The 22472-nt window shown below is 41.9% G+C and overlaps 1 protein-coding gene across 1 annotated transcript in view; it reads left to right on the top strand.

The window, feature by feature from the left end:
* Positions 1 to 22472, top strand: part of LOC140467200 (trifunctional enzyme subunit alpha, mitochondrial-like) — a 125970-nt gene that overhangs the window by 34421 nt on the left and 69077 nt on the right. Inside the window, exons 2-4 of the mRNA XM_072563399.1 lie at positions 788 to 829; positions 8412 to 8482; positions 17997 to 18130. Coding sequence (XP_072419500.1) covers positions 788 to 829; positions 8412 to 8482; positions 17997 to 18130 — 247 coding nt within the window. The remainder of the gene's footprint in view (positions 1 to 787; positions 830 to 8411; positions 8483 to 17996; positions 18131 to 22472) is intronic.

Below are 22472 nucleotides of genomic sequence, written 5' to 3'. Positions count from 1 at the left end.
TTGTAAAATTATATTTCACGCATTTGATGAAGGGTCCACCTATTCAACATTCTTAAATGAGTTATCCTCTATTTTTACACTGCATTACGTAATGTAGTACGAAGCTTCTCTGGGTGTAAACCGACCCCGCAAACTTCATCAACTTGGGCCTGGAAAACATGATCTCAGGAGGCCCGACCTGCTTGCGAGGCCGTGAACTGAGAGCGACGTTCAGCAATGGAGCGGCCAGACTGTGAAGACCGGACCCATTGGGAAAGCCGAAGGCGGCAACTCGAGCTGTATCGTTTATCAGGAAGCGAAGTCCGTTCGCAGGAATTGAAAATGAAACTCGAAAGAAAATGTTTTTTTTTAATCGAGTAATATGATGGATGAGAAACTGGCACGCGAACCGTCGAAATGGCATTCGGATTTTTCTTTGTTTAATGGAAAGGGTGGCAATGTTACTTGCATTAAGAAGCCATGTTGTAGTTAGTAAAAGTATGCATTAAATGGTTGTTCCTGACAACAGCCTAAATCCAGACTTTAGATCCTCAACTTGATTTATTAAGATTATCACTGATGTGATTGTGGCCTTGTGGACTTTATTGCCAGCCCGCGAATAATTCTTGACTTTATTGCAAATATAGACTCTGGAAACATTTGAGTAGCAGAGGTGTTGTTCAAAACAGTTGGATTGTTTGAAATTAACTTTGCCTTTTTGAAAATGAAATCCATGTTTTAAAAAATAACTTGAACCTGCATTCCTAATTTTTAAAACATTGTAATTACAATGTTATTTTTCTCACAGGCAATGGCCGTCGGCATTTTGCAGTTTCTTCAATTATGATGGGTATGTATTTTTAACAGAGTCAAACTAACTGTATGCAACTTGTTTTTGCTTTTCTAATGTTCAAACTTGGGGACACATGACTATTTGCAAACTAAAATATTGCCTCCTGTAAATAGCCAGTTTAGGAAAATGTTTCATATTATTCCATGTAAAATAATCATGTATATGAGGGGCAAAATGCTGTGCTAAAATCTACAAAACTGGATTCTCATTTAAAATGCTGAAAAACAAAAACTGTGGTGAGCAGAAGTTGTTTTCGATATGATTTGGAGATGCCGGTTTTGGACTGGGGTGTACAAAGTTAAAAATCACACAACACTAGGTTATAGTCCAACAGGTTTAATTGGAAGCACATTAGCTTTCGGAGTGCCGCTCCTTCATCAGGTGATTGTGGAGGACACAATTGTAAGGCACAGAATTTATAACAAAAATTTACAATAGACAATAGGTGCAGGAGTAGGCCATTCAGCCCTTCGAGCCTGCACCGCCATTCAATATGATCATGGCTGATCATTCCTAATCAGTATCCTCTTCCTACCTTCTCTCCATAACCCTTGATTCCACCATCTTTGAGAGCTCTATCCAACTCTTTCTTACATGAATCCAGAGACTGGGCCTTACAGTGTGATGTAACTGAAATTATACATTGAAAAATACCTTGATTGTCTGTTGAGTCTTTCATCTGTTCGAATACCTTGATAGTTTCACTTCTTTCTTGAGTACATCACAAAACCTTTTTTTAAAAGTTGCATTCTCAGGTTAGCTGTAACAATTGGTGTTAACTTGACAATATGTTGAAGGTGTTAGCCCCCTGTGTTCTCTGTCTATGCCATGATGTTTGGATTGATTCTGTTGAAGGAGTGGCGCTCCAAACTCTAGTGTGCTTCCAATTAAACCTGTTGGACTATAACCTGGTGTTGTGATTTTTAACTTTGTTTTTGATAGTTATTAGAACACAGTCTAAAATAGTAATTAGTCATTGGATTTAAATATGAATTGGATGAATTTGACTATTTTCTCACAATTAAACAAACAGATAACTTGCAGAAGCCAAAAAAGGTTAGTCTAATGTCATGTAAAGGATTATAAGTTTAAAAAAAGTTTGCATTTATACAATACCTTTCACAACCACAAAACATTCCAAAATATTTTATGGTCAATGAAAAGCAAAAGAAATCAGTGAAGTATTCTCCAGACGTTTTGTTTTAATGTAATCAAGCAGTTTACGGTTTCAGAATGAAATATGAATCTTGTCTTTCCATAGATGCAACACAGTCTTACTACAGATGCTTCACTGAAAAAGTGCAACAAATGTAATATGTGCAATGTATCCAAATGACTCAGCCATAATGAAAGAACTGAAAGACAGAGCTAAGATAGTCCTAGTTTAGTTGTATCAGAAATCAATTTGAAAAAGAAAAGTAGCCATCCATATTAATAATTCCATTATTTTCAGTTATATTGTAATGAATTATATTTTGTGATGGTTTATTCCTCCTCCACACTTTTCATTTTACAGGCATTTGACTTGGATAAAGGGAAAGAAGGCTCTGTTGTCAAATCTATGGATGACGCAAAAATAGGCGGGACAGTAAATTGCAATGAGGAATTTAAAAACCTTACAAATGGACCTAAGTTAGAGTGGGCCAAAATGTGGCAGTTGGCGTTTAACGTGGATAAGTATGCGATCATGCATTTTGGTTGGAATAGTGGGGAAGGTGACCTATTCTCTAAATGGAGAAAAACTTTGGGGTGCTCTGGTGCAGAGGGATCTGGGTGTCCTTGTTCATGAGTCACAGAAAATTAGCATGCAAGTATAGCAAATAGTAAAGAAAGCAAATGGAGTGTTGGCTTTTTATGGCCAAAGAAATAGAAAATAAAGGTGAGGAACTGTTGTTGCAACTATACAAGACTTTGGTGAGATTGTACCTGGACTATTCTATGCAGTTTTGGTCCCCTTATTTCAGGAAAGATGTAGTGGCATTGGAGGTTCACTAGATTGATCCCAGAGATGACGAGTTTATATGAAGAGAGTGTGAACGGTTTAGGCCTATACACTCTGGAATTTAGAAGAATGAGAGGAGATCAAATTGAGGTATTCAATAAAAGGTGTGGATGAAATAGATGTGGACCAGATGCTTCCTCCTGTAGGGCATTTATGGATGCAAGGTCATAGTCATAGGTTAAGGGGTAGAAAACTTAAAACAAAAACTGCTTCTCCCAAAGGGTTTTGAATCTGTGGAATTGGATACCCCAAAGTGCAGTGCAAGTTGGGTCAGTGAGTAAATTTAAGGTGGAGTGAGACATTATTTAAATTGGTAATCGGTTGAAGGGTTATGGAGAGAAGGCAGGAAAATGGGTTTGAGGAGTATATTAGCCGTGATCTGTTAGGTTCTTTTTCCTCTGATTCTTACATGCTTGATGCAACTGCAACACGCCAACTTATGTGAACAAAAATTTTAATAAGCACAGTACAGGAGAAGCTTTGGAGAAGCCCTGAAAACTGTTCGCCATGCTTACGATGAGTGTCCAGGGAAGGTCTCTCTGAACCAAGGAAACAGTCTTCCCTTTGTACAAAATCTTTACACCACAATCAATAATGCTCACAAGACAGCCCCCAGCCACACTCCTGCAGTCACATGCCACTCAAGACACAATGCAGTGACCACATAGAACAATAAAAGCGCAGAACAGGCCCTCGTGTTGTTGTACTGACCTGTGAACTAATCGTAATGTCTACCCTATCTAATCCTCTGATCATCTTGTATGTCTCTACTAAATTCCTTCTTATCCTCCTCCTTTCCAATGAGAACAGACCCAAGTCTCTCAGCCTTTCCTCATAAGACCTTCCTTCCAGACCAGGCAACATCCTCTGCACCTTTTCCAATGCTTCCATGTCCTCCCTGTAATGGGGCGACCAGAACTGTACACAATATTCCCAGTGATGCCGCACTAGTGTTATGTACAGTTGTAGCATGACATTATGGCTTTGGAACTCAATCCCTCTACCAATAAAACCTAACACACCATATGCCTTCTTAACAGCACTGTCAAGCTGGGTGGCAACTCTCAGGGATCTGTGTATGTGGACTCCAAGATTCCTCTGCACATCCACACCACCAAGAATCTTTCCATTGACCCAGTGTTCTACCTTCCTGTTGGGGTTCTTCCCAAAAAGCATCACCTCACATTTAGCTGCATTGAACTTCATTTGTCACCCCTCAGCCCAATTCTGCAATTTATCCATGCCCCCCTGCAATCTGCAACATTCTTCCACACTGTCCACTACTCCACCAAAGTTTGTGTCATCTGCAAACTCTCTAACCCATCCACCTATGCTTGCGTCCAAGTCGTTCATAAAAATGACAAACAGCAGTGGTCCCAAAACAGATCCTTGTGGCACACCACCAGTAACTGAACTCCAGGTTGAATATTTTCCATCAACCACCACTCGCTGCCTTCTTACAGAAAGCAAGTTTCTAATCCAAACTGCTAAATCACTCTCAATCCCATGCCTCTGCATTTTCTCCAACAGCCTACCGTGTGGAACCTTATCAAAGGCCTTACTGAAGTCCATGCATGCCACGTCAACTGCCCTACCCTCATCCAACTATTTGGTGATCTCCTCAAAAAACTCAATGAGGTTTATGAGGCATGACCTGCCCTTGACCAAACCATGTTGACTATCTCCAATCAAGTTGTTGCTTGCTAGATGATTATAAATCCGATCTCTCATAATCCTTTCCAAAACTTACCCTATATCATCTCTGGAAACCATGTAATGCAAATCATCCTTGAATGGCCAGATCTGGTGTGAATTGAATTTTTTAACTGTAGGGTGCGGTCAGAATTTCAACTGTAATGTTATAGAATATAGAACAGCACAGAACAGGCCCTTCAGCCCACTGTTGTGCCGACCATTGATCCTCATGTAAGGTAAACTTAATGTACAAACCCTCAAATTTCTGTGACCATATGCATGTCCAGCAGTCTCTTAAATATCCCCAATGACCTCGCTTTCACAACTGCTGCTGGCAACGCATTCCATGTTCCCACAACTCTCTGCGTAAAGAGCCCGCCTCTGACATCCCCTCTATACTTTCTGCCAAACAGCTTAAAACTATGACTCCTCGTGTTAACAGTTTCTGTCCTGGGAAAAAGTCTTTGGCAATCAACTGTATCTATGTCTCTCATTATCTTGTACACTTCAATTAGGTCCCCTCTCTTCCTTCTTTTTTCCAATGAAAAAAGTCCGAGCTCCGTCAACCTCTCTTCGTAAGATAAGCCCTCCATTCCAGGCAGCATCCTGGTAAACCTCCTCTGAGCCCTCTCCAAAGCCTCCACATCTTTCCTATAATAGGGCGACCAGAACTCGACACAGTATTCCAAGTGCGGTCTAACCAAAGTTTTATACAGCTGCAACAAGATCTCACGACTCTTAAACTCAATCCCCCTGTTAATGAAAGCCAGAACACCATCTGTTTTCTTAACAACCCTGTCCACTTGGGTGGCAATTTTAAGGGATCTCTGTACCTGCACACCAAGATCCTGTTGTTCCTCCACACTACCAAGAATCCTGTACTCCACTTTTAAGTTCGACCTTCCAAAATGCATCACCTCGCATTTTTCCAGATTGAACTCCATCTGCCACCTCTCAGCCCATCTCTGCATCCTGTCAATGTCCTTCTGCAGCCTACAACAGTCCTCTATACTGTCAACGACACCTCCAACCTTTGTGTCGTCTGCAAACTTGCTGACCCATCCTTCAATCTCCTCATCCAAGTCATGAATAAAAATTACAAACAGTAGAGGCCCAAGGGCAGAGCCCTGTGGAACACCACTCACCACAGACTTCCAGGCAGAATATTTTTTTTCTACTACCACTCGCAGTCTTCTGTTGGCCAGCCAGTTCTGTATCCAGACAGCTAAATTTCCCTGTATCCAATTCCTCCTGACCGTCTGAACGAGCCTACCATGGGGAACCTTATCAAATGCCTTGCTGAAGTGCATAAACACCACATCCACCGCTCGACCCTCAACAACTTGTCTAGTAACATCCTCAAAGAACTCAATGAGATTTGTGAGGCATGACCTGCCCCCCTTGAAGTTGTACTAACTGCATTTAATCAAGCCATGCTCTTCCAGATGGTCATAAATCCTTTCTAACACCTTGCAGATGACAGATATGAGACTGACTGACTGACTGGTCTGTAATTGCTGGGGATTTCCCTATTTCCTTTCTTGAAGGGACGAATTACATTTGCCTCCCTCCAGTCCTCCTGTACGACTCCGGTGGAGAGCGAGGATGCAAAGATCTTCGCAAGCGGCAAAGCAATCACATTTCCCACTTCCCAAAGCAGCTGAGGGCAAATCTGGTCTGGCCCTGGCGACTTGTCAATCTTAATGTTTGTCAAAATTTTCAGCACATCAGCTTCCTCAATCTCTATCCGTTCCAGCATGCTTACCTGCTCCTCAATGGTTTCATTCACTACAAGGTCCTTTTCTTTAGTAAAGACAGAAGTAAAAAACTCATTTAGGGCCTCCCCTACTTCCTCAGACTCTATACGCAAGTTCCCTATGCTATCCCTGATCAGCCCTACTCTTTCTTTGATCATTCTCTTATTCCTCACATACGTGTAAAATGCTTTTGGATTCTCCCTAAACCTTCCTGCCAACCTTTTCTCGTGCCCCCTCCTGGCTCTCCTCAGACCATTTTTGAGCTCCTTCCTCGCCTGCCTGTAATCCTCTAGAGCTGAGCAAGACCCTTGGTCCCTCCACCTTAGGTAAGCTGCCTTCTTTCTATTGATGAGAAGCTCCTCCACTCTCGTCATCCGAGGTTCCTTTATCTTACTCCTCTTTGCCTGTCTCAGAGGAACACATTTATGCATCACTTGCAACAACTGTTCCTTAAACAGTCTCCACGTGTCCGTGATGCCCTTTCCATGGAACAATTGCTCCCAGGCCATGCTTCCCAACTCATGTCTGATAGCATCATAGTTTCTTTTTCCCCAATTAAATATCCTCCCATTGTGCCTGCTTCTCTCCTTCTCCATAGCTATGTAGAATGTGAGGCAGTTGTGGTCACTATCACCAAGATGCTCTCCCACCGCAAGATCTGACACCTGCCCCGGCTCATTGCCAAGCACCAAATCCAAAATGGTCCCTCCCCTCGTCGGCCTGTCAACATACTGAGTTAGGAAACCCTCCTGAACGCACCTTACAAATACAGCTCCTTCCAAACCATCTGCTCGAAGGAGGTTCCAATCAATATTGGGAAAGTTAAAGTCACCCATTACAACAACCCTACTACGTCCACACTTTTCCAAAATCTGCTGACCTATGCTATAATTTCAATAGAATCCCTACACTGTGGAAGCTAGCTGTTTGGCCCATCCACTCCACACTGACCCTCTGAAGGGCATTTCACCCAAATCAAACTGTGTAACCCTACATTTGGCACAGTTAATCCACCCAGTCTGCACATCCCTGAACACTATGGGCAATTTAGCATGGCCAATGCACCCAGTCTGCACATCTTTGAACTGTGGGAGGAAACTGGACCACCTGGAGTAAACCCATATAGACATGGGGGAAAGCGTACAAACTCTACAGAAACAGCCGCCTGAGAGTGCAATCGAACCTAGGTCCTTGGTGCTGTGAGGCAGCAATGCTAACCACTAAGCCATCTTGCTGCCTTATTGATTTCTGAATAGGGGGTGAAAATGTAAATAGTAGGAGATAACCATGTAAATTACTCTTAATGGTAAGGAAATGGCCATGTAAATGACTCTGAATAATTGGAGATGATCATGTAAATTTCTTACAATCTATCTGTAAGTCAGAGGCCTCCTACCCTAGTCTCGGGACATCAGATTTCCTGCAGGTCAGCAGAGCAAGTTTAACTTTTTAATATCACAGATCGAATGGGCCAAATGACTTAATTCTGCCCCAATATCTTGAACTTCGGAATTTATGAACTGATGGTGATTGGAAATTTAACTTGCATTGTCTGGAAACCACCCATTCCAATATGTATATTATGGCTGGATTGTAATCCACCAATCTACGACTATATCTTAATCGTATTGAAGAATATCATGATTGTGGTACATTCCTCATCAGCAAACTGGTAGAAGTTGAGCCCATGACTATTCTTCTGTTTGAAAATCCAGGAAGAATATATTGATCGTATCCAAAAATGAATAGCCCTGACAAATTTCACAGTGATTGAAAATTACGTTTCATAATTTGGATGGGGTTGCAGTTGCCAAAAATTCCTCTTGGTCATAAGGACTCTTAACTGTGATTCTGGTTCCAATATTATTGTAATTTGTTCATAAAAATCCACACTTTGCTGTTCTGGACTTAGTAGTAAGTGTATCTGCAATTGTTCATACTGCTTGCTTCAGGGAAACATTTACACTTTCATCACACTGTGCTCTGGGCATCCCTTTGGCTCAAAAGACCGTGATAAATCCCGAGTATACTTGAAATTGCATCACGCAAGGTACCGAATTGATTGTATTTTGCGTTTTTAATAAAAACGCTCCTGCTTTTTGTAAACTTTCTATATTTCTTATAGAACGGACTCATGTCAACTGTGAAATTAAAGGTGATGTTGCAGTTGTGCGATTTAATACTCCAGATTCTAAGGTAATAGCTAATTTTGCCTTTTTAATATCATTTATTTAGTGCTAATATTGAATGAGTATCATAATCAATTTGTTCGTTCTAATAAAAAAATGAAATTTGCATTTCATTTAGCAAGTTGCATGTTGCTGAATCAGAAAATATATTTCAGTGATATACATCATTTATGCAGAATATTGATTCTGATTTCAAAAAGGCAATTCCTTTCAAGTTACAGTGGTATTTGAGGTAATGCAAAATTTACAGCCTGTGACATAAACCTAACATTTGCTTGAATGTTGCGTCAAGGGACCTTGACAAAATTGAAATCAGTGGGGAATCGGGGAGGAGGGGAAGTCCTCCACTGCATACAGTCATACCAAATATGAAGAAGATAGTTGGTCTCCAATAAGCGCAACCATTCCAGCCCCATGAGTTCTTTAGGATCATTACCTTGGCTCAGCTATCTTCAGATCAATAATATTATATCAAACTTCACATCAGAAGTGGAGTGTTCTTTGACTATTGCACATTCACAACTCTTTCTGTCCTTGGCAGCAAGACTTGTACAACATTGAGACAAGGACTGATAATGGAAAGTAGCGTTTTGTACTAACCAAAAAAAATCTCCAGTGGAGACAATCTCTGATTTCTCTTGAACATGGCATTGGTGAATTCCTCCATCAACATCCTCAGCATTATCATTGACTGGAAACTGAATTAGACCAGTCACCTAAATACTGTGTCTACAAGATATTTCACAGTTGCTCATTCAAACTCTTATGCGATTCTAATAGTTTTGGGCAGGTGCCTGGGCCACACTTACTGCAGAAGCTCAAGGACATTTAGGGCCATGGAGTCATACAGCACAAAGAGATCCTTTAATCCAATTCATCCATGACAACCAGATATCCCAGTCACACCTACTCTTATTTGCCAGCATTTTGCCCACATCATTCTAAATTCTTCCTCAACAGGTACTCATCCATGTTGTAATTGTACCTGCCTCCACCACCTGCTCTGGTAGCACTTTTCATACACATGCCATCCACTCCATGAAAACATTACCCATCGCATCCTTTTTAAGCATTTCTTCTCTCACCTTAAACCTATGCCCTCTAGTTTTGGACTCCCTCACCCTATCTTGGTATTGAACGTAATCATGATCCTCATGATTTTATAAACTTCTATAAAGTCACCCATCAGTCTCCAACGCTTCAGAGAAGAAAAACACCAGACCTAGTCTTGAACAAGGACAAGAGTAGTCCTCGGGTGAAAATGCTTAATTGGGCAAGGGCCAATTGCATCCTTAACCTTTTTACCTCTCACCTTGAATGCGTGACCTCTTGTTATTGAATCCTTCATCCTGGGAAAAAGCTGATCTCTATCTACCCTTTCTGTATCCTTCATGATTCTGTAGACCTCAATCAGGTCCCCCCTCAATCTCCTTTTTTCTAATGAAAACAATCCTAACCTACTCAACCTCTCTTCATAGCTTGCACCTTCCGTACTAGGCAACATTCTTGTAAACCTTCTCTGCACCCTCTCCAAAGCGTCCACATCCTTATGGTAATGTGGCAACCAGAACTGTACACCGTATTCTAAATGCAGTCGAACCAATGTCTTGTACAATTTTAACATGACCTGCCAGTTCTTAGACTCAATAGCCCGTCCGATGAAGACAAGCATACCATATGCCTCCTTGACTACTCTATCTGCCTGTGCAGCAACCTTCAAAGTACAATGGACATGAACTCTTAGATCTCTCTGCTCATCAACTTTTCCAAGGCTCTTTCGTTCATTGTATAATTCGTTCTAGAATTAGATTTCCCAAAATGCATCACCTCACATTTGCCTGGATTGAACTCCATCTGCCACTTCTCCACCCAACTCTCCAGTCTATCTGTATCCTCCTGTATTCTTTGACAGTCCCCTATGCTTTCTGCTACTCTACTAATCTTTGTGTCATCTGCAAACTTACTGATCATACCAACAGTGCCCTCTTCCAGATTATTTATGTATATTACAAACAACGGTGGCCCCAGCACTGATCCCTGTGGAACACCACTGGTCACCTTTCTCCATTTCAAGAAACTCCCTTCAGAGACTACTACTCTGTCTCCTGTTGCTCAACCAGTTCTTTATCCACCTAGCTAGAACACCCTGCACACCATATGACTTCACTTTCTCCATTAGTCTACCATGGGGAACCTTATCAAACATCTTACTAAAGTCCATGTATATGACCTCAACAGCCCTTCCTTCATCTATCAACTTGATCACTTCCTCAAAGAACTCTATTAAGTTGATAAGGCATGATCTCCCCCGCACAAAACCATGTTGCCTATCACTGATGGGACCATTCTTTTCCAAATATAAATAGATTTTATCCTTCAGTACCTTCCCCCGCAACTTTCCCACCATTGACATTAGGCTCACTGGTCTGTAGTTACCCAGAATATCCCTAATACCCTTTGGGTGGGGGAAGAAACAATATGAGCAACTCTCCAGTCCTCCAGCACCTCACCTATGTTTAAGGATGCTGCAAAGATGTCTGTCAGGGCCCTAGCTATTTTCCCCCTCACCTCCCTCAGCAACCTGGGATAGATCCCATCCGGTCCTGGGGTTTTGTCCACCTTAATAACCTCTAGCCTACCCAACACATCTTCCCTACTTACGTCAACGTGATCCAGAGTAATCAAACTTCTATCTCTAATCTCAAGATTCATCATGTCCCTCTCCTCAGTGAACACTGATGCAAAATAATCATTCAGAATCTCACCCATTTTCTCAGGTTCGATACACAGCCTTCCTTGCTTATCCTTACTGGACCAATCCTTTCTCTAGTTACCTGCTTGCTTCTTATATAAGAATAAAAGGCTTTGGGATTCCCCTTAATTCTGCTTGCTAAAGCTATTTCATGACCCCTTTTAACCCGCTTGATTCCTTGTTTAAAAGTGGTCCTATCCTCCTGATATTCTTCCAGGGCCCATTCTGTTCTTAGCTGCCTAGATCTTATGTACGCTTCCCTTTTCCTCTTGGATGTGGATTGAGAGCAGTTATTTGAGGGCAAATCCTCGTCTGGCATGTGGGAGGCTTTCAAAGACCAGTTTACTAAACTGGAGGATGTGCATGTCTTTGCAAAACTGAAGGTTAGGAAAGGCAGGTTTCAGAAACCATGGATGATAACGGAAATTTTAAGCTCAGTTAAAAGGAAAAAGGAAGCATATGATAGGTCTAGGCAGCTCCAAAGTGACAAAGTCCTTGAGTATCGAGAACTTAGGAAGGAAATTAAATGTGGTATTAGGAAGACTAAAAGGGGCCATGAAATGTTTTTAGTAAACAGGGTCAAGGAGAATCCCAAGGATTTTTATGCATAAATTAGAAGAAAGAGGGTAGCAAGGGAAAGAATAAGCCCACTCAAGGACTAAGGAGTAGGATTATGCATGGAGCCACAGGCAGTGGGAGAGATCCTGAATGAATACTTTGTATAGGCATGCAGAAGGACATGATTGATGCTGAGGTTAGGGACGAGTGTGTGAATATTCTAGAGAATGACACTACATTGAAGGAGGAAGTTTTGAGTATCCTAAATTGCATTAAGGTAGATAAGTCTTCAGGGCTAGATGGGAACTATGCACCTGGACTCCAAGGTCTCTTTGGACTACACTCGCCAGGACCCTACATTAAATTGTGAGAGGATAGGGTAAATAGGCAAAGTCTTTTCCCTGGCGTGGGGGAGTCCATAATTAGAGGGCATAGGTTTAGGGTGAGAGGGGAAAGATATAAAAGAGACCTAAGGGGCAACTTTTTCACGCAGAGGGTGGTACGTATATGGAATGAGCTGTCAGAGGATGTGGTGGAGGCTGGTACAATTGCAACATTCAAGAGGCATTTGGATGGGTATATGAATAGGAAGGGTTTGAAGGGATATGGGCCAGGTGCTGGCAGGTGGGACTAGATTGGGTTGGGATACCTGGTCGGCATGGACAGGTTGGACCGAAGGGTCTGTTTCCATGCTGTACATCTCTCTGACCTGTCCTAGTTTGTCTTAACATTATCATAGATCACAGAATTCCTACAGTGTGGAAACAGGCCCTTCGGCCAAATAAGTCCACACTGACCCTCTAGTGAGTAACCCACACAAACCCATTCCTCTACCCTATTACTCTACAATTATGCCTAACCAACACATCCCTGAACACTATGGGCAATTTAGCTTGGCCAAATCACCTAACCTGCACATGTTTGGATTGTGGGAGGAAACTAGAGCACCCGGAGGAAACCCAAACAGACATGGCGAGAATGTGCAAACTTCACACAAACGGTCACCTGAAGCTGGAATTGAACCTGGTTCACTGGTGCTATGAGGCAGAAATGCTAGCCACTGTAATGTCCTAAATGCAAACATTTTTCATTTATCTAAATTGAACCCCATCTGATCAAGTTTCATTGTATTGAGCTAACATTTGCTGTCCTCCACACCACCATTTTTGGTCACATTTGCAAACTTAGCAATCATTCCTCCCATATTCGCGTTCAAATCCTTTTCATAAATGATGAAGAGCTGTGGACCTAGTTTCAATCTTTATGTACACAGCTGGTCATAGGCTTCCAGTCCAAAAAGCAACCCTCTTTCTCCTACCCTCAAGACAATTCTGTATCCAATTGAATATCACTTTACTGGCCAGTCTACCTTGCGGAACGTTGTCAAACACTTTGCTGAAGTCCATATTGACAAAATCTACTGCTCTGCCTTCATCAGTCATCTTGTCACCTCTTCAAAAAGCTCAATCCGGTTGAGACACAATTTCCTACCACAAGCCAGTTGACTATCCATATTTAGTCCCTGCTTTTCCAAATGCATGTAAATCTTATCCCTCAGAATTCCTTCCAACACCTTACCTACCAAAGACTAAAATACTTAGTAGAAGACTCACGCCACTCCAACCACTCAACCCAAGAATTCCTGAAGACCGTCAAAGACACTAAGATAGAAGAGGATGAAATAATGCTCTCCTTTCATGTAACAGCCCTGATTCCAACAATCAACATTAACCAGGCCAAGGAAACACTGACTATTCTATTAGAAGACCCAAAGACACATACACCAAACACCACCAACTTCATGAGCAAGGACAGTATCGTCAAGCTACTGGACCTAAGCCTTACCACATGCTTCACTTTCAACAACAAAACATACAGACAAACCAGTGGAATGCCCATGGGATCTCCGATATCAGGGTTATTAGCAGAGGCAGTAATGCAGAGACTCTACCAAACAGTTCTGCCAACCATCCAACCCAAGCTTTGGGTCCACTACATGGATGACATCTTTGTTATCACTAAACAAAACAAATTAGAGGAAAGACCATCAATAATACCCTTGTTGGCATAAAATTCACTCGAGGAGGAAAACAACAAACTGCCATTCCTAGATGTCACAGTAGAGTGAACAGCTAAATGGGGAACTTCAAACCAGCGTCTACAGGAAAATAACACACAGACCAAATATTGAACTACAGAAACCATCATCCCAACATCCACAAACAAAGCTGCATCAGAACATTATTTCAACGAGCCAACACACACTGCAGCACAGAGGAACTATGCAGAGCAGAAGAAAATCGCCCAAACCATATGTTCAAAAAGAATGGGTACCCAATGAACACAATCCACTGATATCTCAGCAATAACCCCAAGCAAGCAGACAAAACATGTCCAGAAACCCTAACCACTTTCCACTATATCAAAGACATCTCTGAAATGACTGCCAGACTACTCAGCCCCCTTGGCATCACGGTAGCCCACAAACCCACCAACATGCTAAAACAGCAAGTAATGAACTTGAAAGACCCTAAACAGGCAACAAGCAAAACTAATGTCATCTGTAAAATAACGTGCAAGAATTGTAACAAACACTACATTGGACAAACAGGCAGAAAACTAGCCACCAGGAGACATGAACACCAACTAGCCACAAAACGACATGACCCTCTCTCACTGGTATCCTTACATACAGATAAGGAAGGACACCACTTCGACTGGGACAACACCTCCATCTTAGTCAAGTCAAACAGGGACACGCACGAGAATTCCTAGAAGCATGGCGTTCCAACCGGAACTCTATCAACAAACGTATTGTGTTAGACAAAATCTACCACCCCCTGAGAAAAAGAACAGGAATTGACATCACCAACCCAAAGAAACCCAAACATATGAATAGAAAGCAAGAATCATGTACAGTACTTCGCCTGAGGCACACTGAAGATGTTACCTAATAGGGTGATGAAACATCTGGAAATGAACCTTCCAGCTCAGTGAGCAAACCTACATCCAGAACCTTACCTACTACTGACATAAGCCTCATTGGTCTATAGTTTCCTGCATTTTCTTTCCAACCTTTAAATAATGGCAGCATATTAGCCAACCTCTCGTCTTCCAGCACCTCATCCTTGTTTGCCACTGATGCAGATAACTCAGCAAGGGGGCCAGCCATCTTTCCCCTAACTTCTCACAATGTTTTTGAAATACCTGAATTCCTGGTGATTTATCCACCTTTATGCATTTTAAAACCTCTAGCACCTCTTCTGTAATATGAATTCTTTTTTTTTCAAAACATCACTATTTATTTCCTCAGGTTTCGTAACTTTCTATGGCCTTTTGCACAGTGAATACTGACACTAAATATTCATTTAGTATCTCACCCATTTCCTATGGTTCCACACACATTCTGTGCCTAGTTACTCTTTTGCCCTTCATGTGCTTATAAAATCTCTTTAAATTCTCCTTCACTCAATTTGCCAAAGCTATCTCCTGTCTCCTTTTTGTCCTCTTGATTTCCCTCTTAAGTGTACTGCCTTTATGCTCCTCTAGCTGTTAAATTGATCCCAGCTGCCCATACCTGACACATGCCTCTGTTTTGACTGTAGCTTCAATTTCTCTGGTAATCCAGCATTCCCTACACCTAGCATTAAAGTGGATACTAAATGCTAGCCTTACCAGTGACTGACTCCCTCTTTGGATAGCTTGTCCCCTTTCTCCTGTCCCATGTTTTTTTTTGTTACTAGGGTTTTAAAACAACAGGTTTTTTTTCTTCAAGACTTTTACCTGGAGAGGCACCAGTACCCTCTGTCACTGTTTTCTCGTTAGTTTCAATCCAAAAATGAGAAAAATATGAGTGGAAGTTGAGATTTGAACTTTGTCCACCAGCTTCCTTGTAAAACAAAGGAGAATAAACAAACAAACTGATGTTCTCATATGGAACTGTTCTGGAAAGATAATTACAAGTTCGTTACTTTTCTAAGAACATTTCAGACATATTGGCACCTTCAAGATTTGCTATCTTGAAGGATTGGCAGTTGGTTGGATATTGCATTGGTTCATCAAGGGGATGATGGTGCTGCCAGCCAACCAGTCATAGAGAATATGGATAAAAACAAGCAAAACTATAGATTTGTTTCTTTTTGGTCAATGCTTAAAATCAGTGGAGAGACAACAAGCTAATGTTTTGAGTGTAGATGACTTCTTCAGAAGTGTGATGATGATCAGAGCCATAGATTGAACTGGTTTTCACTGGGTTTTTAGGCAGAAGGCTGTGTGCTTGGAAACTGTTGGGCTGGAAAACTATGTTCTTGACCTTTACACTGTGTAGTTCATATCCCGTTCAAGAATTGTTGAATGTTCTGAGAAACAAATGCTAATTTATATAAAATAAGTGAATATTCCTCAGAGCCTGTTGGAAGATGTATGCATTGACCAGTGTGACTTCAGAATTTCAGCAACATATTTACCTGCATACAATGCATTGTACTAGGCTTCTACAAAGAACTGGTACTTGGCGAATTTTGAGAAGATTTTGTAGCTCAGGGTGAAGTTCTGGATGTAGGTTTGCTCGCTGAGCTGGAAGGTTCGTTTTCAGATGTTTGGCCACCATACTAAGTAACATCTTCAGTAAGCCTCCGGATGAAGCACTGCTGCTGTTTCCTGCTTTCTATTTATATGTTTGGGTTTCCTTGGGTTGGTGATGTCATTTCCTGATCTTTTTCTCAAGGGGTGGTAAATGGGATCCAAGTCAATGTGTTTGTTGATAGAGTTTTGGTTGGAATGCCATGCATCTAGGAATTCTCGTGCATGTTTCTGTTTGACTCATCTGAAGATGGATGTGTTGTCCCAGCCAAAGTGGTGTCTTTCTTTTTCTCCTCGTAAGGATACTAGTGAGAGAGGGTCATGTGAGGGAAACATATAAATAGAAAGCTGGAAACACCTGCAGTGCTTTGTCCGGAGGCTCACTGAAGATGTTATCTAGTGTGGTGATGAAACGTCTGAAAATGAACGTTCCAGCTCTGCAAGCAAACCTATATCCAGAACCGGTACTCATCATTGAAACAATGAATAAACTGGCAAATTTACTGCTCTTTTACTTGATTTGTAATTTATTCTTTTTACTATGTACATGTGTGTGTCACTGTGTGGGTGTTATGATCAAAAAAGACTGGGTCTTACAGCAAGTTATGGGGAAATTTGTAGAGGTTTTTAAATTACTAAGGAGTTTGTTAGGTAATTGAATAAAAAATGTTTCATTTTAGAGAATTATTGGTAACCATAGGATGCAGGTTTAACATAATTGCCAAGCTAGCTAGAAGCGGCATGAAGAAAAGTAAGATTTATTCACTGGATCATGATCTGGAATCTGATGGAAATAAATTCTATAGCAAATTGAGTAACTACTTCTGAAAATAGTGCAGGACTATAGGGTAAAAGTATTGCATTAGAACTATTTGAATAGCTTCGTTAATGAACTTTAACAGGCCCAACAGGTAAAATAATCTCCATGTGCTTTGCAATTCTATGACATTCCTATTTATTGTACATTGAACAATCTATGACAGATCTGACTTGAACATATCAAGTTCTATTGGGCTTTACTGTCCTGTCTCAAAGCAGCTGGTGTCTTACTCCAGAATCCTCCTGGGAAACAGACTTGATTATACTCCCAAATTCAACCCAATACTCACTGAGCAAAATAGGGTTTGAGCTTCTAGTGGTCCAATCCTCCCTGGTCAAGCTCTTTCCCCATTTCTATAACTTTCTCCAGCGCTGAATCTTTGCGTTCTTCCAAATCTGGTCTCTCATTCTCTTCCCACTCTCAGTTTTTTCAATCCGGTTAAGTTGTAAAATACATTGACACACAGTAAAATTACTTTCAAAAGTGCTGGTAAAAGTCTTGTGTAATATTTGATATGTTTCCACGTTATGTAACTCCTACATTGAAGGGTCATGGGATAAATCTGCTGGTTAAATGCATCTTAATTCTCAGATGTGTTATTGGCAGAAGACCAACAAATATTTTTTACCTGTGATGAACGTCCTTCACTAAAGATGGATGGATGGATGGATGAATGAATGAATTGATGTTTATGGGGATATATTGTTCTTTCGCTGTCTCAAACAAGAACTAATGAAGTGTGTATTGGAAATTAAGGATTGTGTTTTTCAAAGAAAGTGATGTATTTGGATTCCTTTTGATGCTGTATAGGTCAACACCCTATCTAAAAAGCTACAATCGGAATTCACTGAGGTGATGAATGAAGTTTGGGCAAATGATGGTGTTCGAAGTGCTGTTCTTATTTCATCGAAGCCAGGCTGTTTCATTGCTGGTGCTGACATCAAGTAGGTTGCATTTTGAAATCTAGTTTCAGAAATGAGATTCAGTTTAAAATATGCTTTATAATGAACATTATTTGTGTATGATTCTCCTTATTTTAAAGGAGATGCAGAAGCAAAGGTGTTTAGGTTCACAAATCTTTATTTGCTGTGAAGGTTTTCATTTCTTAGGATCTTCTCAATTGTCCCTTGGTCAAAGTGACTTGTGAGGACCACTTTAGAAGGCAGTTAAGAGTCAACCACATTGCTGCAGGTCTGAAAGACTGTAACTTGGATGTGAGCAGCAGAGGTATGGTTAGTAAGTTTGCAGATGACACCAAAATTGGAAGTGTAGTGGACAGCAAAGAAGGTGGCCTCAGAGTACAACAGGATCTTGAGCAGATGAACCAAGAGATGTGGAGAGGTAGATAGTGTTCAATTTAGATAAATGTGAGGTGCTGCATTTTGGAAAGGCGAATCAGAGGAGGATTTGTAGACTTAATGTTGAGGTCCTAGGAGTGTTGCTGAACAAAGAGACCTTGGAGTGTATGTTCATAGCTCCTTGAAAGTGAAGTTACAGGGGATTGGATAGTGAAGAAGGCATTTGGTATGCTTTCATTTATTGATCAGGGCATTGAGTATAGGAGTTAGGAAGTCATGTTGCAGCTGTACAGGACATTGATTCAGCCTCTATTGGAACATTGTGTGCAATTCAGGTCTCTCTGCTATCAAAACGATTTTGTGAAACTTGAAAGGGTTCAGAAAAAATTTACAAGGATGTTGCCAGAGTTGGAGGGTTTGAGCTAAAGGGAGAGGCTAAATAGACTGTGGCCATTTTTTCTGCACCATTGGAGGCTGAGGGGGTGACCGTAGAAGTTTATAATGTTGTAAGGGGCATGGGATAGGTCTTTTCTCCAGGGTGGGGAGAGTCCAAACCTAGAGGGCATAGATTTGAGGTGAGAGGGAAAGATTTAAAAGGAACCCGAGGGGTGGTAATTTCCATGCAGAGGTGTTATGTGTATGGAATGAGCTGCCAGAGGCAGTGTTGGAGGCTGGTATGACTGCAACATTTAAAAGGCATCTGGATGAATATATGAACAAAGTGTTTAGAGGAATATGGGACGAGATTTACCTTTTGATATGTGATCAGCATGGACGAGTTGGACCCAAGGGTCTGTTTCCGTGCTGTATATCTCTTATCAGTCTAGAACTGTATGACTGATCTGATTACTCCACATTCTTGCCTATCCCTGATAAAGTAATTTCCAGAATTTTGCTAGTGTAGCTGCCCTTCAGAACCAACAAGCATGGGTAAAATAAGTTGTGATCATATGGTGATCCTACCTCTTTGGGGAAGGCTAGTGATTAAGAGGGTATAAAGCTGACTTTCAAGTTGACCCTTTCCCATACCTATTTCATCTCTTGACTCATTGCACATAGTTGTTCTTGGTAAATGATATAGTGATGTAGTTGATTTCACGAGGCACTGATTTGAGCATTTGTCTGACAAATCATCTGTGCATCACTGTCATTGCAGGAGCTTTATCAGTTGACAGACTACAAAATTTGTCCTCTGAAAGATTGAATTTCACCAGCATGTGTCACTTTGTTGAAAAGGTCTTGCCTATTTGGTGTACCATTTTTGATTGGGCAGCGATCAAGAACTGCTGAATAGTTTCTAATGTTCTTTTAACTCTTATAGGCCAATTAGCCTAACCTCGGTTGTTGGTAAAATTTTAGAATCCATCATTAAGGATGAGGTTTCTAAATTCTTGGAAGAGCAGGGTCGGATTAGAACAAGTCAACATGGATTTAGTAAGGGGAGGTCGTGCCTGACAAACCTGTTGGAATTCTTTGAAGAGGTGACAAGTAGGTTAGACCAGGGAAACCCAGTGGATGTGGTCTGCCTAGACTTCCAAAAGGCCTTTGATAAGGTGCTACACGGGAGACTGCTGAGCAAGGTGAGGGCCCATGGTGTTCGAGGTGAGCTACTGGTTTGGATTGAGGATTGGCTGTCTGACAGAAGGCAGAGAGTTGGGATAAAAGGTTCTTTTTCAGAATGGCAGCCGGTGATGAGCGGTGTCCCGCAGGGTTCAGTGTTGGGGCCGCAGCTGTTCATATTGTATATAAATGATCTGGATGAAGGGACTGGGGGCATTCTAGCGAAGTTTGCCGATGATACAAAGTTAGGTGGACAGGCGGATAGTACCGAGGAAGTGGGGGAGGCTGCAGAAGGATCTAGACAGTTTGGAAGAGTGGTCCAGGAAATGGCGAATGGAATTCAGTGTGAGCAAATGCGAGGTTTTGCACTTTGGAAAAAAGAATACAAGCATGGACTACTTTCTAAACGGTGAGAAAATTCGTAAAGCCAAAGTACAAAGGGATCTGGGAGTGCTAGTTGAGGATTCTCTAAAGGTAAACATGCAGGTTGAGTTTGTGATTAAGAAAGCGAATGCAATGTTGTCACTTATCTCAAGAGGGTTGGAATATAAAAGCACCGTTGTGCTACTGAGACTTAATAAAGCTCTGGTTAGGCCCCATTTGGAGTACTGTGTCCAGTTTTGGTCCCCACACCTCAGGAAGGACATACTGGCACTGGAGCGTGTCCAGCGGAGATTCACACGGATGATCCCTGGAATGGTAGGTCTAACATATGAGGAACGGCTGAGAATCCTGGGATTGTATTCATTGGAGTTTAGAAGATGAAGGGGAGATCTTTTAGAAACTTACAAGATAATACATGGCTTGGAGAGAGTGGAAGCTAGGAAATTGTTTCCGTTAGGTGAGGAGACTAGGACCCGTGGACACAGCCTTAGAATTAGAGGCGGTAAATTCAGAACAGAAATGCGGGGACATTTCTTCAGCCAGAGAGTGGTGGGCCTGTGGAATTCATCGCCGCAGAGTGCAGTGGAGGCTGGGACGCTAAATGTCTTCAAGGCAGAGATTGATAAATTCTTGATTGATATCACAAGGAATTAAGGGCTACGGGGAGAATGCGGGTAAGTGGGAGTTGAAATGCCCATCAGCCATGATTGAATGGCGGAGTGGACTCGATGGGCCGAATGGCCTTACTTCCGCTCCTATGTCTTAGAACATAGAACAACATAGAACAATACAGCACAGAACAGGCCCTTCGGCCCACGATGTTGTGCCGAACTTCTATCCTAGATTAAGCACCCATCCATGTACCTATCCAAATGCCGCTTAAAGGTCGCCAATGAATCTGACTCTACCACTCCCACGGGCAGCGCATTCCATGCCCCCACCACTCTCTGGGTAAAGAACCCACCCCTGACATCTCCCCTATACCTTCCACCCTTCACCTTAAATTTATGTCCCCTTGTAACACTCTGTTGTACCCGGGGAAAAAGTTTCTGACTGTCTACTCTATCTATTCCTCTGATCATCTTATAAACCTCTATCAAGTCACCCCTCATCCTTCGCCGTTCCAACGAGAAAAGGCCGAGAACTCTCAACCTATCCTCGTACGACCTACTCTCCATTCCAGGCAACATCCTGGTAAATCTTCTCTGCACCCTCTCCAAAGCTTCCACATCTTTCCTAAAGTGAGGCGACCAGAACTGCACACAGTACTCCAACTGTGGCCTAACCAAAGTCCTGTACAGCTGCAACATCACCTCACGACTCTTGAATTCAATCCCTCTGCTAATGAACGATAATACTCCATAGGCCTTCTTACAAACTCTATCCACCTGAGTGGCAACCTTCAAAGATCTATGTACATAGACCCCAAGATCCCTCTGTTCCTCCACCTGACCAAGAACCCTACCATTAACCCTGTATTCCGCATTCTTATTTGTCCTTCCAAAATGGACAACCTCACACTTGGCAGGGTTGAACTCCATCTGCCATTCCTCAGCCCAGCTCTGCATCATATCTAAGTCCCTCTGCAGCCGATAACAGCCCTCCTCACTGTCCACAACTCCACCTATCTTCGTATCATCTGCAAATTTACTGACCCACCCTTCGACTCCCTCATCTAAGTCATTAATAAAAATTACAAACAGCAGAGGACCTAGAACTGATCCCTGCGGAACTCCACTTGTAACTGGACTCCATGCTGAATATTTACCATCTACCACCACTCTCTGACTTCGACCGGTTAGCCAGTTTTCTATCCAATTGGCCAAATTTCCCTCTATCCCATGCCTCCTGACTTTCCGCATAAGCCTACCATGGGGAACCTTATCAAATGCCTTACTAAAATCCATGTACACTACATCCACTGCTCTACCCTCATCCACATGCTTGGTCACCTCCTCGAAGAATTCAATAAGACTTGTAAGGCAAGACCTACCCTTCACAAATCCGTGCTGGCTGTCCCTAATCAAGCAGTGTCTTTCCAGAT

Source organism: Chiloscyllium punctatum, chromosome 3 (assembly GCF_047496795.1).
Source record: "Chiloscyllium punctatum isolate Juve2018m chromosome 3, sChiPun1.3, whole genome shotgun sequence".
NCBI classification, from domain to species: Eukaryota; Metazoa; Chordata; class Chondrichthyes; order Orectolobiformes; family Hemiscylliidae; genus Chiloscyllium; species Chiloscyllium punctatum.
The sequence above is the reverse complement of the archived record's forward strand: the minus strand, read 5'-3'. Positions and strand labels throughout refer to the sequence as shown.